The 20,323-nt window shown below is 35.3% G+C and overlaps 2 protein-coding genes across 2 annotated transcripts in view; one reads left to right on the top strand and one right to left on the bottom strand.

The window, feature by feature from the left end:
- LOC115456284 (carboxy-terminal domain RNA polymerase II polypeptide A small phosphatase 1) overlaps window positions 1-7,021 on the bottom strand; it is a 41,969-nt gene extending 34,948 nt beyond the window's left edge. Inside the window, exons 1-2 of the mRNA XM_030185289.2 lie at window positions 6,797-7,021; window positions 6,156-6,469 (exon numbers count right to left, since the gene is read on the bottom strand). Coding sequence (XP_030041149.1) covers window positions 6,156-6,469; window positions 6,797-6,869 — 387 coding nt within the window. The 5' untranslated portion in view covers window positions 6,870-7,021. The remainder of the gene's footprint in view (window positions 1-6,155; window positions 6,470-6,796) is intronic.
- Window positions 7,022-8,018: 997 nt separating this feature from the next.
- LOC115456279 (mRNA-capping enzyme) lies at window positions 8,019-20,154 on the top strand. The gene is made up of 12 exons (XM_030185283.2): window positions 8,019-8,407; window positions 8,825-8,961; window positions 12,656-12,823; window positions 13,895-13,998; window positions 14,436-14,496; window positions 14,613-14,861; window positions 15,752-15,887; window positions 16,812-16,960; window positions 17,255-17,420; window positions 17,957-18,057; window positions 18,679-18,869; window positions 19,183-20,154. Exons 1-12 carry the CDS (start codon window positions 8,222-8,224, stop codon window positions 19,299-19,301), a joined length of 1,767 nt encoding a protein of 588 aa, XP_030041143.1. The 5' UTR covers window positions 8,019-8,221; the 3' UTR covers window positions 19,302-20,154.
- The last annotated feature ends 169 nt before the right edge of the window (window positions 20,155-20,323 follow it).

The following is a 20,323-nucleotide window of genomic DNA, read 5'->3' as shown; positions in this document are numbered from 1 at the left end:
GTTAACGATCAAACAATATTGACTACGCTTTACTATTAAATTTGCCAACTGAAAACAATCTATAACTTGGACTGCTTGGTACAGTAAAGGAAATTAACTGATTACAATTAATAAGTTTACATGTTTCAATAATACAAAAAACATCATTGACAATAACATTAAACACGAGCGCGCCAATCCACCTAACACAAAAAATAGGAACAGCCAACTGCGTAGTACAACAGAGGAAAAAGATACGCCACAAAACATCCAATCAAAACTTGTACATTAATTTTAGAAACACAATAAATAGTTTCATCTGCGAAATGAATCGCGAGAGCACAAACGGAAAGATGCTATGACAGAACAAACGTTACATTCAGAACGATCCATCAGGACAAATTGATTAAACATTATTCACGGTTCACAATAAATGAATCGGCCGCACCGCGTATTACATTGATTTCCTATTGATATTTAAAATGAGGCCAAATAAAAACTGGTTTCGCCAAATTAGAGTTGGCGCATTTGACGGCGTCGTCAAAATCATGCCTCTCATGGCATTTTACATAGTAACTTTCCCTATTTAGATAATTCAATTAAACCATGAAATGCGACGACAAATTTGTATAAATGTAAATTTGACGGAATAAATTACGAGCGGACACGGCGTTGAGATTTGCAGTCTTAAAGCTTTTAAGTGGTTCTTATATTGCAAATCTTTGTTGGACATTTATAAAAATGAGGACAAAAATAACTGCTCTTTAGATTCATTTTTCTTATTTTTACTTAATTTAAATTCGACACGTCCAACGAGAGCATTTCTGTATTAAAAAGATATTGATGTTCGATAAAATATCTTATAGTTGATTCAACACACGCCGAAATGGTACCGACAAATGCTTAAATTTTCAAACCCAAATTTCTTGCGAAAAATAATTCTTAAAGTACTTTTATATTAATATCAAACTTTCACGTAAAATTTTTAAATCATTGTCTATAACTTATTAGACATTAGCCTGTAAAAATATATGACTGATTTCAAACATTTTATAAGAAAGTAAAGCAACGATACCTTTACGGGTGATGGACGCAAACCAATATGGTGGTAATACCAACATGGTCAAATAAGATTTGAAAACGACTTTCATTCGCTAATCCTTCGCTACTAGTTGGTAATAATACAGTACAACATAACTTTATCATTAATTCAATTATTTTAACAGCCCATGGCCATGCGACGAAAATAACGCAAGATAATAATATGTATTGTACCTATTTATGTGTTTTTATAAATATCCTATTTCCTGTTAATTATATTAACACAAAACTTATTATTGGAGTTGCAATTATTATCAATAATACAATACCTAATTAAAAACTGAAATAATCTACATTAGGGTAACAAATACTATAATATGAAACGTATATTTCAGGATGTTGTTAAATTCTAATAAAGGAGACAAGCATTTGTTACGTTGTATATATTTTTAAATATATTAATACAGATAGTAAAAAAAAACAATAAAACAAGTGATGGTAAGCGACCATCGCCGCTCCTAAACAATTAAGCCAAAATAAGCACTGATGAGAATTCATTAGGCCTCCAGAAATCGTCTCTTTTGAACATGTGGACTACACCAGTGTTGCAATTGATACCTTCCTCATACAGGGTACTGCCGACTTTACTTCTAAAACCCACGAAAACCGAGGTCGCGATGACCACGTAATTGAAACCACCAAACTGTAGTCACACCCCATCCTGGTTTTGTGTTACACGATCCATAACCACGCGTCGAAAGTATTATTATCGCTCCTCAAATATTATGGATAATTCATTAACTAACCAACCAATTAATTAACAGTCTCCATATTTCATTGCAACAAAATTTGATTGTCACTTATTGATTCCATAAATAATAAGTGCTTTGTTGCTAATCATATTTAAATGTTAATATTATTCTACGGAATATTATATTCTGATATAAATGTTTTTTTTTTTTTTGTATCATTACTGAATCTCAGCTCATAGGTCGGCTTGCAGGATACGGACGGGCCAAAGCCATGTCTCAGAGTCAGCATCATAAGGTAAAATATTGTTTGTAGCGTAAAAGGAAAAGGAAACTCAATCGTGGTCTTCTGAAGAAAATTTTCTCACAATGCGACAAGTATTGAGGATTACTGCTTTTTTAAGAGTGATGTATATGAATTTTGGTACATGGAGTGTCTGTAGGGAGTTGTGGAGCTGTGTAGGAATCACGCCCGTAGTTGACAACACTATTAGGGCTATTACTGCTTTTTGAAGACGGCACATTCGAATAATTTCGTCTTTAAGTTCAATGTATTTAGAAACTTTCTTAGCTATTGTGGATTATGAGTGTTTGATATTGCTTTATCTAGGATGTAAACAGACTTCTAGATTTTATCAATTAATATGTTATTTGGTCTATTGTAGTGTATCGTCCTGCGTGTATGGCTCGGTCGAAATTTATATCATTATTAACACATCGCTTTACAGGTTTAAGTATAGACTTGTCTAATAAATCACCAGCTCATTCTAAAGGATTTCCTTTAACCATAACGGTGTTAATTATGTAAATACCTCAATACGAATCGCGTTTATTAAGATAAACGTCGCGCCGTAAGGAGATACTAAAAACATTAAGCCGCAAACTAGACGTGTGTTGCGAAAAAACAAGTTCAACCAAACTGGTAGTCAGGTTGCAATAAATGTTTCTCTATCATTAACCACGGTGTGTCGTTAATATCAATTTTATTTGTGTGCATTTAGCAACGCATATCCGAAGTATGTCAAAACGTGCAATTATAAAAAAAATCTAGATATTTCAAATTTGCATTTGCATTTTTAGACCAGATCCTGTGATATTGCGTCGTACGATTAAACTTTAGAAGCATAGATTCATCTTAAAATACTTTATTTTAATTCATTAAATAATTTTATTGCTATATTTAACTAAATTGGCTTAAATGTCTTTTTATAAACACTACGAAACGTCCGGAAAAAATAATAATATAAAAAACAGCGACAAAATCCGATGAATAGTTTAATTTCGATGTCAACATTCGCGTCAACATAAGAAATCATTATAAAAAATAATGTTAATATCGATGGAGATTATGATCCCAGTTCGAGTTATTATTCAAGTTTGTAAACATTACAATTAGGTCTCTTCGTTTTTAAATGTTCGTTTTCTGCAAACGGATTATTAATATTTTTACCGCTGCCACTGTCAACGGAAGCCATCATGAATGAAGGAAGCAGGCTATTCCTCGCGGAAGTTGGATATTTTACCCCTTTTATACTAGAACATCAACATAATTTCATTAAACATCGCGACGATACGCGTTTCGGGAGCTGGATGTACATCAAACGTGATAGGCCGGCATTATTCTAGCGACTGTCTTTGGAGGCAATGTTTCTCGCTGTTAATTACATTTGGACTACACAATGCTCAGTCAGATACAGTATAATCATTATTTTGTTTCTTTTTATTGCACAATAAGGTACTTTTGCTATTTGAAAACGCAAGGAACTAAGAATTTCACGTGATCTCTGCTCACATGGGTATCGAACACTATCTTTCATTTTATCTAAGCTACCGTTTAAGCGATATAGTCTGCAAAGTGAAATTATACTATAATTTTCGTATCCATAAAAATTGTTTACGGAAAACTGATAGCGTAATAAGAATGTAGAGAGAGCGAAAAAAGTTTCAAGTTCAAATTATCGTAATATTTGTAAGACACAATAAAATAAAGTTATCTAACAGAAATCCTTGTAAAGGATCTATATTTTAACTGATTTGTTTTTCTCCATTTGATTTGTATTCGCGAGAGTAGAGATCAGAAAAAAATTTCAAACCTTACCATTATAAACAATTTCTATTTTTCTATAGACGTAAAATATTTATTGCAATTGGTCGAGGAAATGTCTTCATTTGATGTAAATAAGACAATTTGTATCGTAGCAGTGTTTTTTGCAATTCTTTGAATTTACAATGATGTCTCGCTAATCCTAGAGTATAGAATAAAGTTAAACATAATTATAGCGACGTCCGATTGTTTCGTAAGTATGAGTCATGCTCATCAAGCAATCACTCGCCTATCAAAGTCATGGCTCGTTTGTGATACAATGTTGGAGTTACGTAAGCATTTGTGAATTATTTTTTTTATATCGTGTTTTGTAAACATAAAATCAATATGTACTTTTTTGTTAAATATATCTATGCGCTTGATAAAGAAGCGATACGTACTAATTTTAGTGTTGATGAAGGATGCCAATTGTGTCAAATCTAGACTACTTTCCAAAAAAATAGTCATAAGAATCAAGCCACAATAAACATTCTAGAAATGTAACATTTATTTCGGTTTGCCAGTAACTTTTTATTTACAAAGGCTAAGCACAGAATTTTTGCTTCCCACCCAACACTCAATTCTGTCTAATCACAACTTTCTGGGTTACCATTTAACTACTGTTTAGTTTTCTGTTACCAAATAATAAGCATAAGTGTGGGAACAAAAGCATTTCCCATGGCAATAGTTTGGCAGTAAGTGTTTGTTGGTATTTAGAAAGTGTTGTTAACTTCGTACGCCTTTGCATTGTCAAAGCGTTAAAAATGTTGACTAATAGTTTGAAGAGATAAAATATATTGTAACCATTTAAAGTTTTGGTACAATATGTCAGTGACAACTTTAAAATGTTATTGTAATAAAACTATTTTGCAGATTTTTTCATGGTTTATATATTATAATTTCTCACGACGTTTCGAAAACTTTGCAGCCTTCATAGCCACAGGACGGCCGGGCTAAATTATAATATAAAAACCGCGATAAAATCCGAAAAATTATTTTTATTTCAATGTAGACATTCGCGTAAACAAAAGACATCATTATTTAAATGTTACTTGATATTTCAATAATTTTTGCTGGCTCCTCTGTCCGAGAAGACTAGAGGTTTTGTAAAAAAACGTCAGAAGTATGGGGGGAAGTAAGTAAAGTTTTTTTTTACTACAATGAAAACACTGTATCAGTAGCATACTAAATATTTAGCAAATAACTTCTAAACATTACCAGTCGCAATTTAAGGACTCAGAAAACGAAATGACAATTTAAATTCAAAATTATTACACAATAGTATCTTTCTGCTCTGTCAAGACTTAAAAGCATAATGTACTCTAAAGAATAAGATACAAAAACATAATTTTCTTTTAAAATAATCGATTATGGGAATCAAACCACAATAACTCACTCCAGCTACTAAACACCTCTATCAGTTATCATTTAAGCTCTACGCAATTCACTTCTCCATGGAATAAAATAAAGAAACTCAGAGTTTAAAGTACTGCATCTTTTACCAACATAAATAAAAATAAACAATAGTGTACATACAATTGGGGGTAATTACCGGTGAGAGCCATTATCCTACAACCAGATGTTTGGTGTGAGAGATACCAGTAATTTTGCTCAAAATTCTATCCAAATTTACTTCCACTCTATTTACGAGTAATCTTTTCTGGTATACAACATTTTAATGTTACGGAGCTGAATAGACATTTACAGTTTGTGATTTGAAATATAGTTATCAATTATAAGAATGTTATTAATTAAAATTATATTTTTTCCATGAAAATAGAATAATCTTTAAACAATTATATCAGTATAATAATGATTATTTGCATACAGAATTTTAATTATGTTGGTGCAATTGCATTTTCTATTCAACATATTTACCATTTCAATTCAAGTATTTGCAAAATAATGAGAAATGAGATTAGAGCAAATTGAATTACGACTTGAATTTGTCCTAAAACATACTACAGTATAGTATATTGATAAACCATATCATAACTACACCACCAAAATATTTTAATTGTTTAATGTTGAACGATAAATAAGTATATTGGTTGATGCTTCACACGAAACATGATAAAATAAAATTTAAGCATTCATGCTTTATGATAAACAAGACCATGATTAAAACCATTAAAACAGATATGTGAAATATTAAATAATATGTTTAACTCATTGGAACTTTGTTTTTGTATGCTGCAGGAAAATAATTAAACATATTCAAATGGCAAAATAAATAACATGTTATAAACATGTTTACAAACACCAATCAGTTTAATATTAAAACTTAAATAAAAAATACATACCTTAAATGAACTGTGCACTAAAGTCTCATCCAGGTCAATGACCATACACTTTTTATGCATGTCCTGGTGTCTCACTGGTGGTAACAACGGTCTCGGGGCATGGTCAGACATAACCAACAGCGGGGGCGAAGCCCTGCCGTCGATGCTGTTAGTCCCATTGCCGCCGGGCGGGCCCTTGCCACGGCCTCCGCGCCAACAGCACAAGAGTGAGCGCAGAAAGCCGCCGCTGCCGGACGACTTCTTGCTGCCCAAGGGGGTGGACCCCGATACTGGTGTAACGTCCCCCTCATTATGCTGCACGCCAGGGGATGACCCTAGAACAACCATCACACATGAGCACACCACACTTCAACACCGACTGACGCGACGGCACACACTCGCCACCACACACCAGTGACTGGTACTGGTGCTCCGAGACAACTCTCAAGGTTGCTGCAGGAATGTTATCGCGTCCACAAGTTTCAATTTGTTTACCTCAAACCACACACACGAGAAACGCGACACCGACACGCGAATCGTCCACTAATACGCCGATTTAGAATCGATCACGATCGGCAAATATTTACAACTCATGAGGAGGTAACACTATACGCTCTAATTTGATGCTAGTAGGTAACAGGTGTAATTCGGTTGAGATTTACCTCTGTCGGATCCATAATTGTTTAATTGCTCGTCATCCCGTGACACCTGAGTTATAATGGACGAAGCGTCCATTTAAACATTTGTTTTTGGCCCTAATACAAATGGCAACGAAGTATTTGTAAAATTTTAACACCATAAAACTATTTTTTATCTCCCTTCTATCTTACAAAATGGCAGGCTCTTGGCAAATACCAACTTCAAATGCAGCCAACGTATAAAAATTACTTCGTAGCTTCCATCTTTTTCTAATTTATGGCTACATACTTGAAGAAAAGAGATAGCAATGTTGTTAAGTTGTACATTCTGTAAAGTTGTTGCAACTGTCAACAACCAAAAATAGTCTATCTTTGTTCGAAACTTCAATATTTTTTCATTAAACATCGTAAAACAGTACTAAAACTAAAAGAAATATAGTTATAGTCGGTTTTATTTATTATTAATTAAAAGAATAAAGGACAAGATATTTGAATTGTAAAATAAAATAATCTTAAAATAAATATAATTTACAATCAGAACGTTACTTGTAGATACAGACTATATTCTGGTGATGGAGGACCTGAACCACAGAGTTCAAATAGTATTCATAAATGATTCATATTGAATCCCCGAAGGGGAGCTGATCTATAAACTAAAGAAATATATATTTAGTATTCGTTCGAAAAAATGTGATGTATGTACTTACTTCACCCACATCAACATTATACTATTTATTTTTACTATTAAACCAACGACTATAATTTTAACCTCATTTTTATGTTGAAGTGGGGCTGTTACAGGTCACTAATTTCATTTTACTTTCTGACCGCTTAGAAATAGTAATTTAAAACTTAATGCTAATTGCCCACATAATTATATTTATTTATATCACTCGTAAAGGCATTTCGGTCCCATTTTGGTTGTAAAAATCTAAGATATATTATTTTATTTTGGATACCTAGTTTACTTGTAATTTTTTTGCTATACAACAATTAAAGTTTTGACTGAAATTTTAATGGAGGCAACTAGATATTTTGGAAAATGTTAGTGAAATGTGGCCTAAATTATATAGGAAAATAAATCTTTCCTTTAAATTTGGGGGTAAATATGGTAGACATATACATATTTTTGGAATCTATGTTTGGAGTACTAGGTTTATACTTTACCAGTTGTGATCGTTTTAGGGAATGTAAACCTTTAGAAATGAACTACTCTAGACCGAATGAATATGACAGTTGACATAATTTTGACATACAGTGATTCGGTTTCTCTGTAGCAATTAGCAAAATTCTAGTTTATTTGTCTCTGAACGAAACTAGTTCGAGATGCTGCGTCAAAGCGATAATTCTTAATATTTCCAAAAAATCTTTACTCTATAATTAAATTAATTAAATGTGCGTGACATAAGACGGGTTTTATTGTATTCTTAGTGTATAATCTAAATCAAGATGTCGCAGAAAGATCCCGGGCCTTTACCAGCCAGATGGCTAAACTGTCCTAGAAAAGCTGGTGGAATGATCGCTGACAAGTTTCTAGCTTTCAAAACACCTCTTGGACCTCAATTCAACGATAAGGTGCCGGACGCGAACCGATTCACGCCTTCGATGCTGTTCGCTTACATGAAAGGGCTGAAGGTATATCACACAATGTATATTGTTTTAAAATAGAAGCATTGTTATCGTGTAACATACTTTCTTCTCATATAGAAATTATTTTATCAGACATAAAAAAAGTATATTCATCAAGTGAATATAAGTGTAGGCTGTATTAAGGTAGCAGAATTTTGGGCTAACCAACATCAAAAGAATTTTCAAATTCGTACCAGTAGTTCATGAGATTAGCATATTCAAACAAATAAATTCAGTTTTATATAAAAGTATAGATAAGCTGCAAACTGGGAAACAGTTTCATTCCATTCTAAGTAAATTATAGTATAACTATATTGTAAAAGAATGCATTACACTCAAATAAAATACCATGACTTATTATTTTATGTTCCTTTTTTAAATATGTCATCTATACAACAAATACTAATCTATATTGTGTTTCAGGTGAAAATTGGTTTGTGGATTGACTTGACAAACACAAGCAGGTTTTATGACAAGCGTGAAATTGAACAGATGGATTGTAAATATGTGAAGTTATCATGCCGAGGACATGGAGAAACACCAAGCCGTGAACAGACTAAGTAATCTCTAATAATTTTTCATATTGATGGTTATAACGTTAATTTATTTACGATATAATAAACAATAATATCAGCCCTGTATATACTGTCCCCCTGCTGAGCATGGGCTTCCTCTACTACTGAGAGGTATTAGGTCTTAGTTCACCAGTTGGCCTACTGTGAATTAGTATACATCACACAAATCAAATTCCTATAGAGAATTTCTTAAGTAGACTGCCTCGGTGGCGTAGTTGTATTGCATGTCCGGTACAATAGCGCTCTGAGGTCCTGGGTTCGAGTCCCGGGTCGAGCAAAGTGATATTTGGGTTTTTCTGCTCAGTATCGGCCCGGAGTCTGGAATTTGTGCCCGATATGGCGATAGGCTCGCCCCCTATCACATCATGGGACGGAACATACTTGGCGAAAAGTGGGTGCCCTAGTTGCGCCTCTGCATACCCCTTCGGGGATAAAATGCGTGATGTTATGTATGTATGTATGTATGTAATTTCTTAAGTATGTAGGTTTCCTCACTATGGTTTCCTTCATCGTTAAAGCAAGCAAAAATTCTCTTTACTTTTATTTAAGTTGGAGATGTGTGCCCTTGGTTTTTGGATCTACTAACATTCAGGCGGCAGTCCGTTGGCTATCGCCACTTCCACTGGCAATCATGATTTTAAATATTTGGTCTTTGGCAAGGTTTTTATTTTGGTCCCACAAGCTTGTACTCCCTAAAGAAAAACCATAACTACACCAAGGAGTGTTAAATGGTTATAGGATATCATATCATATCGTCGGCTAAGAGTGCTGAGCTGCTAACTCCATAATAGACAATTAGTAACAGGATAAAAAAAACTGAATTATTATTTTATTTCTTACAACATCTAAAGAATGAAGATCCCGTTGGTAGATATTTCTTTAAGTTTTATATATTTGCACAAAACAACTATGAACTATCAAATGATTTAGAATTATTACAGAAAAATGGAGTTGGCCATTTTTCGTTTTAGAAAATTTTATTTATATTGCTATTAAATTGGAGTTAGCATTTTATCACATTAAATAAATAATCTTAAATTTTAAGTAGAATGCGTTTATAAAAAAAATATATTAAACACATGCATATTACTATTAGTACCTATTCAATAATTATGATTAGCAGTGAAATAAAACTTTCATAAAAGTCAAAAATTGGATGGGAACGTCTGCTTTATCACCTGCAAGTCGTTATAAGTATTCGACGATAAATATTGCACATCAACATTTGGATACACAAAACACTAAGAATCCCGTGTGTATTACGTGCTGTTAAAATATTTAGGTGTTGTTTTTTGATTAGGGAAAATAAAAAAAAAGAAAATGTGTTTAACGCGATTACATAATTTGGTAAGTAACTCGTCATGTAGCGTACATATTAAACACTATTCATTATACATATAATTGCTAAAATAACATTTAAATGAAAACTTTTAATCATCTAAATTCTCAAAATTTTCATCATCATCAGCCTATATCTTTGTTCACTGATATACATAGGCCTCCCCAAATATGCGCCATTTTACCCTGTCTTCGGGCTGTCGCATCCAGTTCTTGTCAGCGACCTTTTGTAGATCGTAACTCCACCTTGCTTGAAGGCGTCCTACGAATACGTTTGCAGAGTCGTGGTCTCCACTCAAGAACACGTTTACCCCATCAGTTATCGGTTCTTCGACAGATATGCCCTGCCCACTGCTACTTTAGTTTGCTAATCCTGTCTGCTATGTCGGTGACATTGGTTCTCTGGCGGATGACTTCGTTATGAAGTTTATCCTTCAGAGAAACTCCAAGCATAGCACGTTCCATAGCTCGCTGAGCGACCCTGGACTGGTGGACCAGCCACTTTGAGCATTCACGTTTCGGCACCATAGGTTATGACAGGTAGGACGCATTGGGTGAAAACCGTAATTTTCAAACATTGCGGTAGAAACCACGAGAAAACCCGACGTAGTTTACCAAATGCGGCCCAGCCCAGCTGGAACCTCCTTTTAACCTCCTAGACTAGACTTATTCGCTGTGAGGCTGATGCTAGGCTGAACAGGAATGCTGTCATCTGTTGCAGCTCTTCTAGTGTTTCTGCCATTATCACTATGTCGTCTGCGAATTGCAAGTGGCCATACCTGTTCAGTCCAGAGTTATGAACAAATCCTACAGTACGCTTTTGAACAGTTTTGGGGATATGCCATCCCCCTGTCTCGCGAATTAAATATCTTTGCTCTCAAAGAGTTCAATATCACCGTCACTATCGCCATATTATTTACTAGTTTATCAGTGTAATCGCCTACGTCGTGTTAAATTCTTAGATATTTATTCTCGTATTTGATTGCATGATCGCAAACCTATTTCCATTCTTCAGCCCCGGTAATATTTACTTTTCAATGAATATTGTTTTTACTGTAATCTAATTCATATCCTCGTTTCTAGCGGCTACATAGCCTTTCAGTCGAGACCACATATTTTAATTTGGATTAAAAACCGGTTGATAAGGTGGCAGTCACAACATAGTGTGCCCGTGTTCAGCAAGTAACTTGTCCACTGAATATTCTGTTAACCTCTGTGTTTCAGTACCGAATTTGTTTAATATATTTTTCAAAGTTCTCCTTAAATTTCCAGTGGCATTTGCCACTCGTTCTTGTTGCTTTTTACGATAATTATTTACATTTTAATGCTTATTTTTTTTAATCTATCGGCTTAGATTACAAAACATGTATAAACATTATAGAAAATTTCAAGTGACTGACTTCGTAAAGGATTCCCTCGTTTTTTATGGATGCCAACGTACTTTTAAAAGTTTGGGTCTTTTATTTTGATTAAAATAAAGAGAACTATCACTGGCTACAGAAATACTTTCCCAAAGATTTCACCAACAATCAATCAATGTGCAATGTTTATCGCTGGATATAGCGATATAAAATACCCAAAATTTGCTGATTTATTTGTAAATTTAATATATATATATTTACATCGCAGTATGACTCGGCTACCCTTTACTGTATTACTTGGCCACGCAAATTTTCTCTCTTCACCGTGGATACCAACTATATATAATTCATGATATAAATATCATAAGTATTACCTATGTTTTTTGAGTTAAAGCATGTACAAAAGTGTTATTAAAGCATAGAAGGGTATTGAATTGCAAAAAATAATTATGTCTAACTCCTTTAACAAGACTTATTTCTAAGAAATAAAATGGGCTAACTCCCAAGCCAAGCAAGAGGATGCCAAATTTTAAGCTTTTATGTATTAACACAATTCAAAAGACAAAATAAACATAGAAAAATTAAAAAACAAGAATCACCATTGTTCAATAATATCACACACGAAATAAAATTGTAGTTCTTCTTCATATGGGAGTTATGATGCCATGCCGCGGGAATTTGAGCTGCAAATTTGTCCACAAAATGGCGCCAAATGAGGGAGTTAGCAAGTTTTACGCGAGTTAATTTCACATCCAAGTAGTTGTCAGATATTATTGAGGCTCAAAAAGTGATATTGTCGTGTGTTAGAGGCACTTGGTATGTTTTACGATTTTGTAGAGTTTTGCTCGCTCTATCTGATGGTATCAAAACCTCATTTTCGGTAAAAATGGAGTTAGCAGCTCAGCACTCTTAGCCGACGATATATTTTATCAACATTTAAACATTTTTTTATTCTATATAAACACTTGGAATTTTTTCAGAGAATTCATTCTGTTGGTATCAAAGTTCCTGAGTCAGAAACCTCTAGAAGTAATTGGCGTCCACTGCACCCATGGATTCAACAGGACTGGATTTCTTCTTGTCTCGTACATGGTGGAACAGTTGGACTGTAGTTTGGAGGCAGCTCTTAAAGAATTTGCTAGTATGAGGTGAATATGCTTATAAATCTATTATAGATCATTTTCATACTAAGGTGTCCCTATAACATATTATTGACTTTAATTCTTGCTATAATATAAAACATTTAGTTCAGAATTTTCCCTACTCGTTTATACTTCATCATATTATAAATATATATGGAATCATTATAATGATAATAGTGAACAGGTATATTTCTCCATAGCAATGTACTCAAAACAGTTTGATTATTTTGATATTGTAACTTCTAAATTGATGAATATTGATAAGAGGCAACTCAAATGTTGATAATGTTACTTTGTCTTGCCTCACTGGTGTTACAAGTTATGATATGACAGGGTCACTGTGTGTAGTACGATTCAAGCAACTTTACCACTTCAAAGTGAGTCATGAGACATATCGCAGTTATTGCGTAAAAATAATACTGGGAGGTGTAGAGGTGACTGACCTCTGATTGTGAAGTTATAAAATTTAAGTAATATACATGGTGTTCCCTATCCAGACAAATACAAAATCGAGCTTCCAACTTAGTGAAGTAGCATTTGTTCCATTGGTTTGATCATATATTAGCAATATCTGACTTCAATAAATAGTCTCAATCTTTAGATCATTAAAAAATGGACCAATCAGGCTGAAGTTAGTTTGAAATAACTTTTATCTTTTTTTTTATTGCTTTGAATGACGAGACAAGCCCGCCGTTCGCCTCGTGGTAAGCGATACGACCGCCGATAAACAGCAGAAACAACATCCAACACTTTGAATTACAAAGTATTGTTTGTTATTCCACTGTGCTTGCCTTCCAAAACATGAGATGTTAAATCTCACTATATCCAGTAGTTACACTAGCTACAATGTTCTTCAAACTAGAACACAACAGTTACTACACACTACTTGGCGGCAGAACCAGACATTGCGGACTACCCAGGTGGACTCTCACATAATATGAGAGACCTACCACCAATATAGCTAATTACAGATAACATGTTTACTTTATTCTAACCATTGAACTGAAGTAAGGAATTATGTTCGTTAATTAAAAACTGCCTCTTGTTACTAGTTATTATATTATGTCTTATTTACAGGCCCCCGGGTATATACAAGCAGGATTACCTAGAGGAGCTGTATAGGCGTTACGACACTGTAGAGGACACCCCGCCAGCGCCGCCGAGGCCAGACTGGTGCAATGGTATCATTCTACTGATATAAATGTGTTTTTGTAGCCTTCAGCAATGGAACGCTTTAGGTTGTATAGTAATATAGAGTACTTTTGTCACTGAAACTGCTGGTAAAAGCTTTATCTGTACTGTTACATAAAGGTGAGGAGTTTGATTATTTGCTTGGATGCGCTAATTTCAGGAGTAGTTCCTGAGATTAACGCGTCGAGGTCAAATTGAAAAATTATTTTAGCGTTGATAGCCCATTCATCGAGGAAGGCTGTGGGCTATATAACATCACGCTGTGACCAATAGGAGCAGGGCATCAATAGACCGCTTCCATTGTTTGTGCTGTGTAATTATCTTATATAATAACATTATGTTCAATTCAAACAAAATCGCCAATGATCACTTACATCACATTAACCACTTAACAGGTCAATACTATATATAATATTTTAATTCACAGAAGAGGAAGAAATTGACTATGACGATGACGACGCTCCTGTAAATTCACAAAACTCATCTAAGTGAGTATGACGTTAACTCTGTAACTAATAGCCATTTTCAATAAACAATCTAAAGACTTAAAGCTACCTTCGACGACGAAAATCGGGATTCTATATAGTATTATTACAATTTACAGCAATGGCGGCCGTAGAAAAGGTAAACGAGAGAACAACCGTAAGAAAACTACGTTCATGCCGGAGGTGCGAGGTGTGGAACCGTTCGACGTCCAGCCCCGCCTCAGCCAGATCCAGAAGAAAGCGCAGGATTTCTGCGAGTGGCGCAGCACCGGATTTCCCGGCTCCCAGCCGGTGTCCATGGACATGGGGAATATTAAGAAATTGCACGAGAAACCTTACAGGGTGTCGTGGAAGGCCGATGGTGTTAGGTGAGATAGTTTAATGGATTATAATATTTACACTCCGTTACCTATTCCTCGCGTTTTTTAGGTAGTCTTTTCCAACAATATTTAATATACAATACATGATAGTGGCGGCACTAAATGACGCGAAACTCTAGGCAACAGCAAAAGAATACGATGAGTTCCTCGGTTTTAAAAGTTTCGTCTGTAAGATCGTAAAAATTAGTCCTCCAAGGGACAGCGTGAGGTCCCGGGTGGTTGCAGGTTCGCCTTCCCCTAAAGCCGCCTCCGTGTACAGATATGCAAATCTACGATTTTATTATGTTATGTGTAGACGTAATTTTATTTGTGCTTAGAGACTGTTTGAAAACCTTTTCAGCAAAAAAAGAATATAATAGAATTGCTTAGGATTATAAATGTAGAAAGCTGAACTTCACATAATGCACATGTGTGTGTTCAGTGAATATGTCTACCCATATACTAACTCTGTGGCGTAGTTGTACTGCATGCGCGGTATGGCAGCGCTCTGAGGTCCTGGGTTCGAATCCCGGGTCGGGCAAAGTGATATTTGGGTTTTTCTGCTCAGTATCAGCCCGGAGTCTGGAATTAGTGCCCGATATGGCGATAGGCTCGCCCCCTATCACATCATGGGACGGCGGAACACACTTGGCGAAAAGTGGGTGCCATTGTTGCGCCTCTGCATACCCCTTCGGGGATAAAATGCGTGATGTTGTGTGTGTGTTTATATACTAACACACAAGGAGTATCTATTAAATATTATATATTTAGCCTAGGATTTAAAAAAACACACAGACGTCACATCCTTATCCGTGAAAGGATAGGCAGAGGTGTAACTTTTCGCCAAATGTGTTCGGTCCCATAGTGTGAGCATCTTTTTATATTCACCATATTTACAGGTACATGATGCTAATAGATGGCAAAGATGAAGTGTACATGTTGGACAGAGACAACTGCGCTTTCAAAGTGAACGGCATGCAGTTTCTGCACAGTAAAGATCTCAAACGGCATTTAAAGAACACATTACTTGACGGTGTAAGTAATATTATTGTCTGTTTATAAACAGTAGTTATTCGGATCAGTGTAATGCAACACTACAATTTTTTGTGTATCGGATACCGCTTTCAACTCCTGCGGAAACCCGCGAATGAGATAATGGAATCCACTGGCTTAGCGACATCAAGGCTCTGGAGGAAAGTTGGGAGGGGATATCTGGGGAAGGAGAAGGAACCCTCTTAGGCTGGGAGGGGAGGCCAGGAAGTGTTCGCGAGCCTCATAGGCCTCAATGTGAATTGGCAACCAATAAGGTATCCACACTAAACTGTGTGTCTAGGGCCACGACAAATATCACCCCGTGCATGGGCATGCATTAGGTGTGGAGACCAAGCGCCAATACTACAATTATCACATTGAAATAGATGTAACACCTCATATTTCCCAAAAACCTCATAATACTTGGTCGACCTATATACCACTCGAACCTGGCATAGATTTTTTAAGTGTGTTCAGAAACTATTGATTTGTTTTTTACGACTGGCAGTCGAAAGTCATCCCCCTCAGAACGATCAAACCTGGACAATTGATCGCGTAAAAGGAACCAACACATAGTCTCACGCGACATGAAAACTATTCCAGGACTTTCCGGTACTTTTTTTATGGCTAAATGACGAAACGAGCCGTTCGCCTGATGGTAAGCGATACAACCGCCCATAAACAGTAAAAACACCATACAAAGTATTCTTTGGTATTCCACTGCCCTCGCCATCCTAATACATGAGATGTTAAGTCTTATGCCCAGTAGTTACACTGGCTACAATGTCCTTCAAAGCGGAAGGCAACATTGACTACATACACATACACACTGCTGCTTGGCGCCAGAAATAGTTCAATCCAAAATCAAAGCCATTATGCCAAAGAGGCCATAAGAAGTAGGTATAATCATAACATTTTCTCTTACAGGAAATGGTTTTAGACAACCTAGGAAATGGTAAACAGAAAGCAAGATATTTGTGTTATGATGTAGTCAAATTCGAAGGTCAGGACGTCGGCAAAGCGAGGTTTTACCCCGTCAGGTTATCCTGTATACAAAATGAAATTGTTAATCCTAGGTATGTGGCCTTTTTTACCTATACTATATAATGAGAAGGTGAATTGTTTTAAAATAATTACTAATATAGAATTTATTCAGTCTTTCAAATACATTAATTATGCTTGCTTGAAATGCTAGTAGATGTTTGTGTACATTATTTGCTTTCAGCAGCGAACAACTTGCACCTTAATAATAATACTATGTAAAAAAGAGTCCAACGAAAAATTAGGTATTATAAGATCTGAGGGTTGCTTGGGACCAATCCCCAATTTGATTTCTCTGCTATGGTTATTATATTAAATTAAAATTTCAGGCACGAAGCAATGAAACAGGGAATAATTCACAAAGAAAACGAACCATTTAGCATTAGTTTAAAACAGTTTTGGGACTTGACCATGTCAGAGAAACTGCTCGGGGAGAAGTTTGCTAAGACACTTCTGCACGAACCTGACGGTCTCATATTTCAACCTTCCAACGAGGTAAGCTATTGCAAAGGCAAAAATTAAATATCAGCTCCAAAAATTAGTTAATTCCTCTGTAGGCAGACAAGCTAACGGCTCACCTGATAGCAAGCGTTTTTTTTTATCCAATGGTTCACATAAGGGTTTGCGTGATTCGTATAAGTTTGAAAATTGAAAAAAGGGGATGGTAAGTGGTTACAATGGTCACCAGCAATGCTAGGAGCACTGCCAGCTAATCCACCGAAAAAACTTTTTAAAACCTCTTGAAGGATAAGTCATGGCATATAATATTTGTATGCAACAGGTCTCCTATATTAATAATACAAACCAGCATTTTCATTTCAAGCATTTGCGTGCAGGTGTGAGATATTTGTAATGCAATTTCAAAATATGATAGCTGTCAAACTTTTTTTTAAGTCTAGCTACACTAACATACAGTCAGGTAGGCAGATCGCTCCACTGGTATGCCCTGCATCCAGAAATTCAGAATAATTTTCTTAACATTAATGTGGATAAAATTGCGTGAAAAGGAGTTTAAATAATAATTATTTCAGCCGTACGTGGCCGGCGCCTGCGAAGACGTGCTCAAATGGAAGCCCGGTCACATGAACAGTGTAGATTTTAAACTGAAAATAGTCACCGAGCATGGAGAAGGGTGAGTTATAACTATTCATGGCTGGCGTCAACTAAACTCGCCGTGTCGAATCGTATTACTATAATCCGCCTGCAATACATTTACATCCTACTATATTATAATATGCGAAAGATTGTGAGGATGGATGTATGTATGTTTGTTCCTCTATCACAATAAAACTACTGAACGGATTTGGGTGAAACTTTATAGTAATATTGGTTATACACCAGAATAACACATAGGCTACAATTTATAATGATTTTGTGTAATTTGATCATAATATAACCATACGTATCAAGTTACTCGGAAAAAAAATATCCTGGAAAACTTCTTCACGCGGGCGACGCCGCGAGCAAAAGCTAGTACATTATATACACTCTCACCAGGCGTACAAAACAAATGCCATTCGATTCTGACCTAATCAACGCCAACCTTTACAGTGTAAACAGTAGATACTACCATTAAATATTATGATCTAACATTTTGCGTTATCGCGTTAATCTTCAACCAACAATGAAACTGTAAACGACATATTTTACCGAAATCTCTATTAGGCAAAATACGAAATATAGAGAATCGCTTGCCTGCATTGTGAACAATTAACTATTGAAATAATAATTCATTTATTTATATATTTTTCAGTATACTGCCAAAGAAAATTGGTCATTTATACGTGGGCCAGTTGAGCCGTCCGTTTGACACGATAAAGCATACCAAGGAATTGAAAGCATTAAACAACAAGATCATAGAGTGCAAGTACGAGAACAATCAGTGGGTGTTCATGCGCGAGAGAACGGACAAATCGTATCCTAACAGCTATAACACTGCTATGGGTAAGTGTATGTATAACATAGGAAAACAAATAGGGTATTTGGTGGTGTGTGATCTCCGGTAAATATCCAAAAAATCAGAAATTGGCGCATCACTAGCTTTAGAGTGGCCTGACACTCTATCTGGACTCGAGGATCTAGGTTCGAGGAGAGAGCTCTACAGGCTTCAGCTTTTTGTCATATCTTTTTACATTACTATGGTTATTAATTTGTTTCATTTTTTATAACCTTTCCGGAGCCTAGCTCCGGCTAAGGCCAGCACTGGCTAACAATGCCTATTTTCATTAATTGATTCCATGGTTTTTTTGTCCAACAGCTGTATGCGGCAGCATAAAAGATCCAGTTACAAAAGAGATTCTATTATACTATATAGACCACAAGAGGTTCCGTGACGATTCGGATGTGATGCCGCCTCCAAAGCGCGTATGCCATTAGACACAACTTAGTACTTACGCTAGATCTAAACTGGAACCTAGAACGGAAGGCATTAACAGAATGTGACTGGCGATTAGTTACCGTTTCTCCGAAATGTCTACCACTATTGTAAGCCTCGGGCTTTATTCTCCAGACCATTGCTTTTCAAAGTGAAGAGCGAAGATTTTCTCAATAAAATTCTATCCCTCAGGAACAGTACTTCTGGATGAAATGTCCTAGGCTACGACACATTGTACACTCATTGTATAATATATCGTGTGCAAGGTAACACTCGACCTCGAGAATTAATCAATCAAAGTAAATAATTTGTAAACATGTCGAAAAATCTTTATTCCGATTGGTCCATTATCGATAAATAGGGATTGTTTAATGAAATTGCCGATAACTGTCAAAATTATCGACGTAGTGTCGTAGTTTAAACTTACCACAATAGTACATTCATGTTCTTGGAATAATGTTTCGATTAAATAGGTAATTTTGGCAAATAGATTAATTATTGTTGTGATTTGTGGTTGCTATTTTATTTAACTGTATAGCGCGATTAAGATGGCCGGGGCGCATTATTTTTACTGTGACGAAATTGTTTTATAATTAAAACATGTTGCATTAACAGTTTTGGTTATTGTTTTTTTTTGTGTTCTCTATAGTTTTAAAAATTATCTAAAAAATCGTAGTAATGTTTTGAAAAGGGGCACAGATTTTGTAAATAATCCGAAAAAAAAGTGTACATATCTGTGGACTGTGGTGTGTTATAGAAATTGTTATTACGATTTTTTTATGTATTCAAAAGTTTGCCTTCTTATGAGCTCGAAACACAAGTAATTCGCATCCTAGAGGCAAACTTAGATGGTCTGTTTAATTTTTTTATTCATTTATTTAATGGTATTTATGCAACACCAATCAGTAGTGGCTGATATATATGCCCATTCTTCAGTATTTGCAAAACATATATCCAAATTACAAGTTAGTTCAGTAAGAAACAAAAAATAATTTAAATTATGTAAGAGTATTGTTTTTTTTTA

The sequence above is a fragment of the Manduca sexta genome, chromosome 23 (genome assembly GCF_014839805.1).
Source record: "Manduca sexta isolate Smith_Timp_Sample1 chromosome 23, JHU_Msex_v1.0, whole genome shotgun sequence".
Classification (NCBI taxonomy): domain Eukaryota; kingdom Metazoa; phylum Arthropoda; class Insecta; order Lepidoptera; family Sphingidae; genus Manduca; species Manduca sexta.
This window is presented reverse-complemented; position numbering and strand designations above follow the sequence as displayed.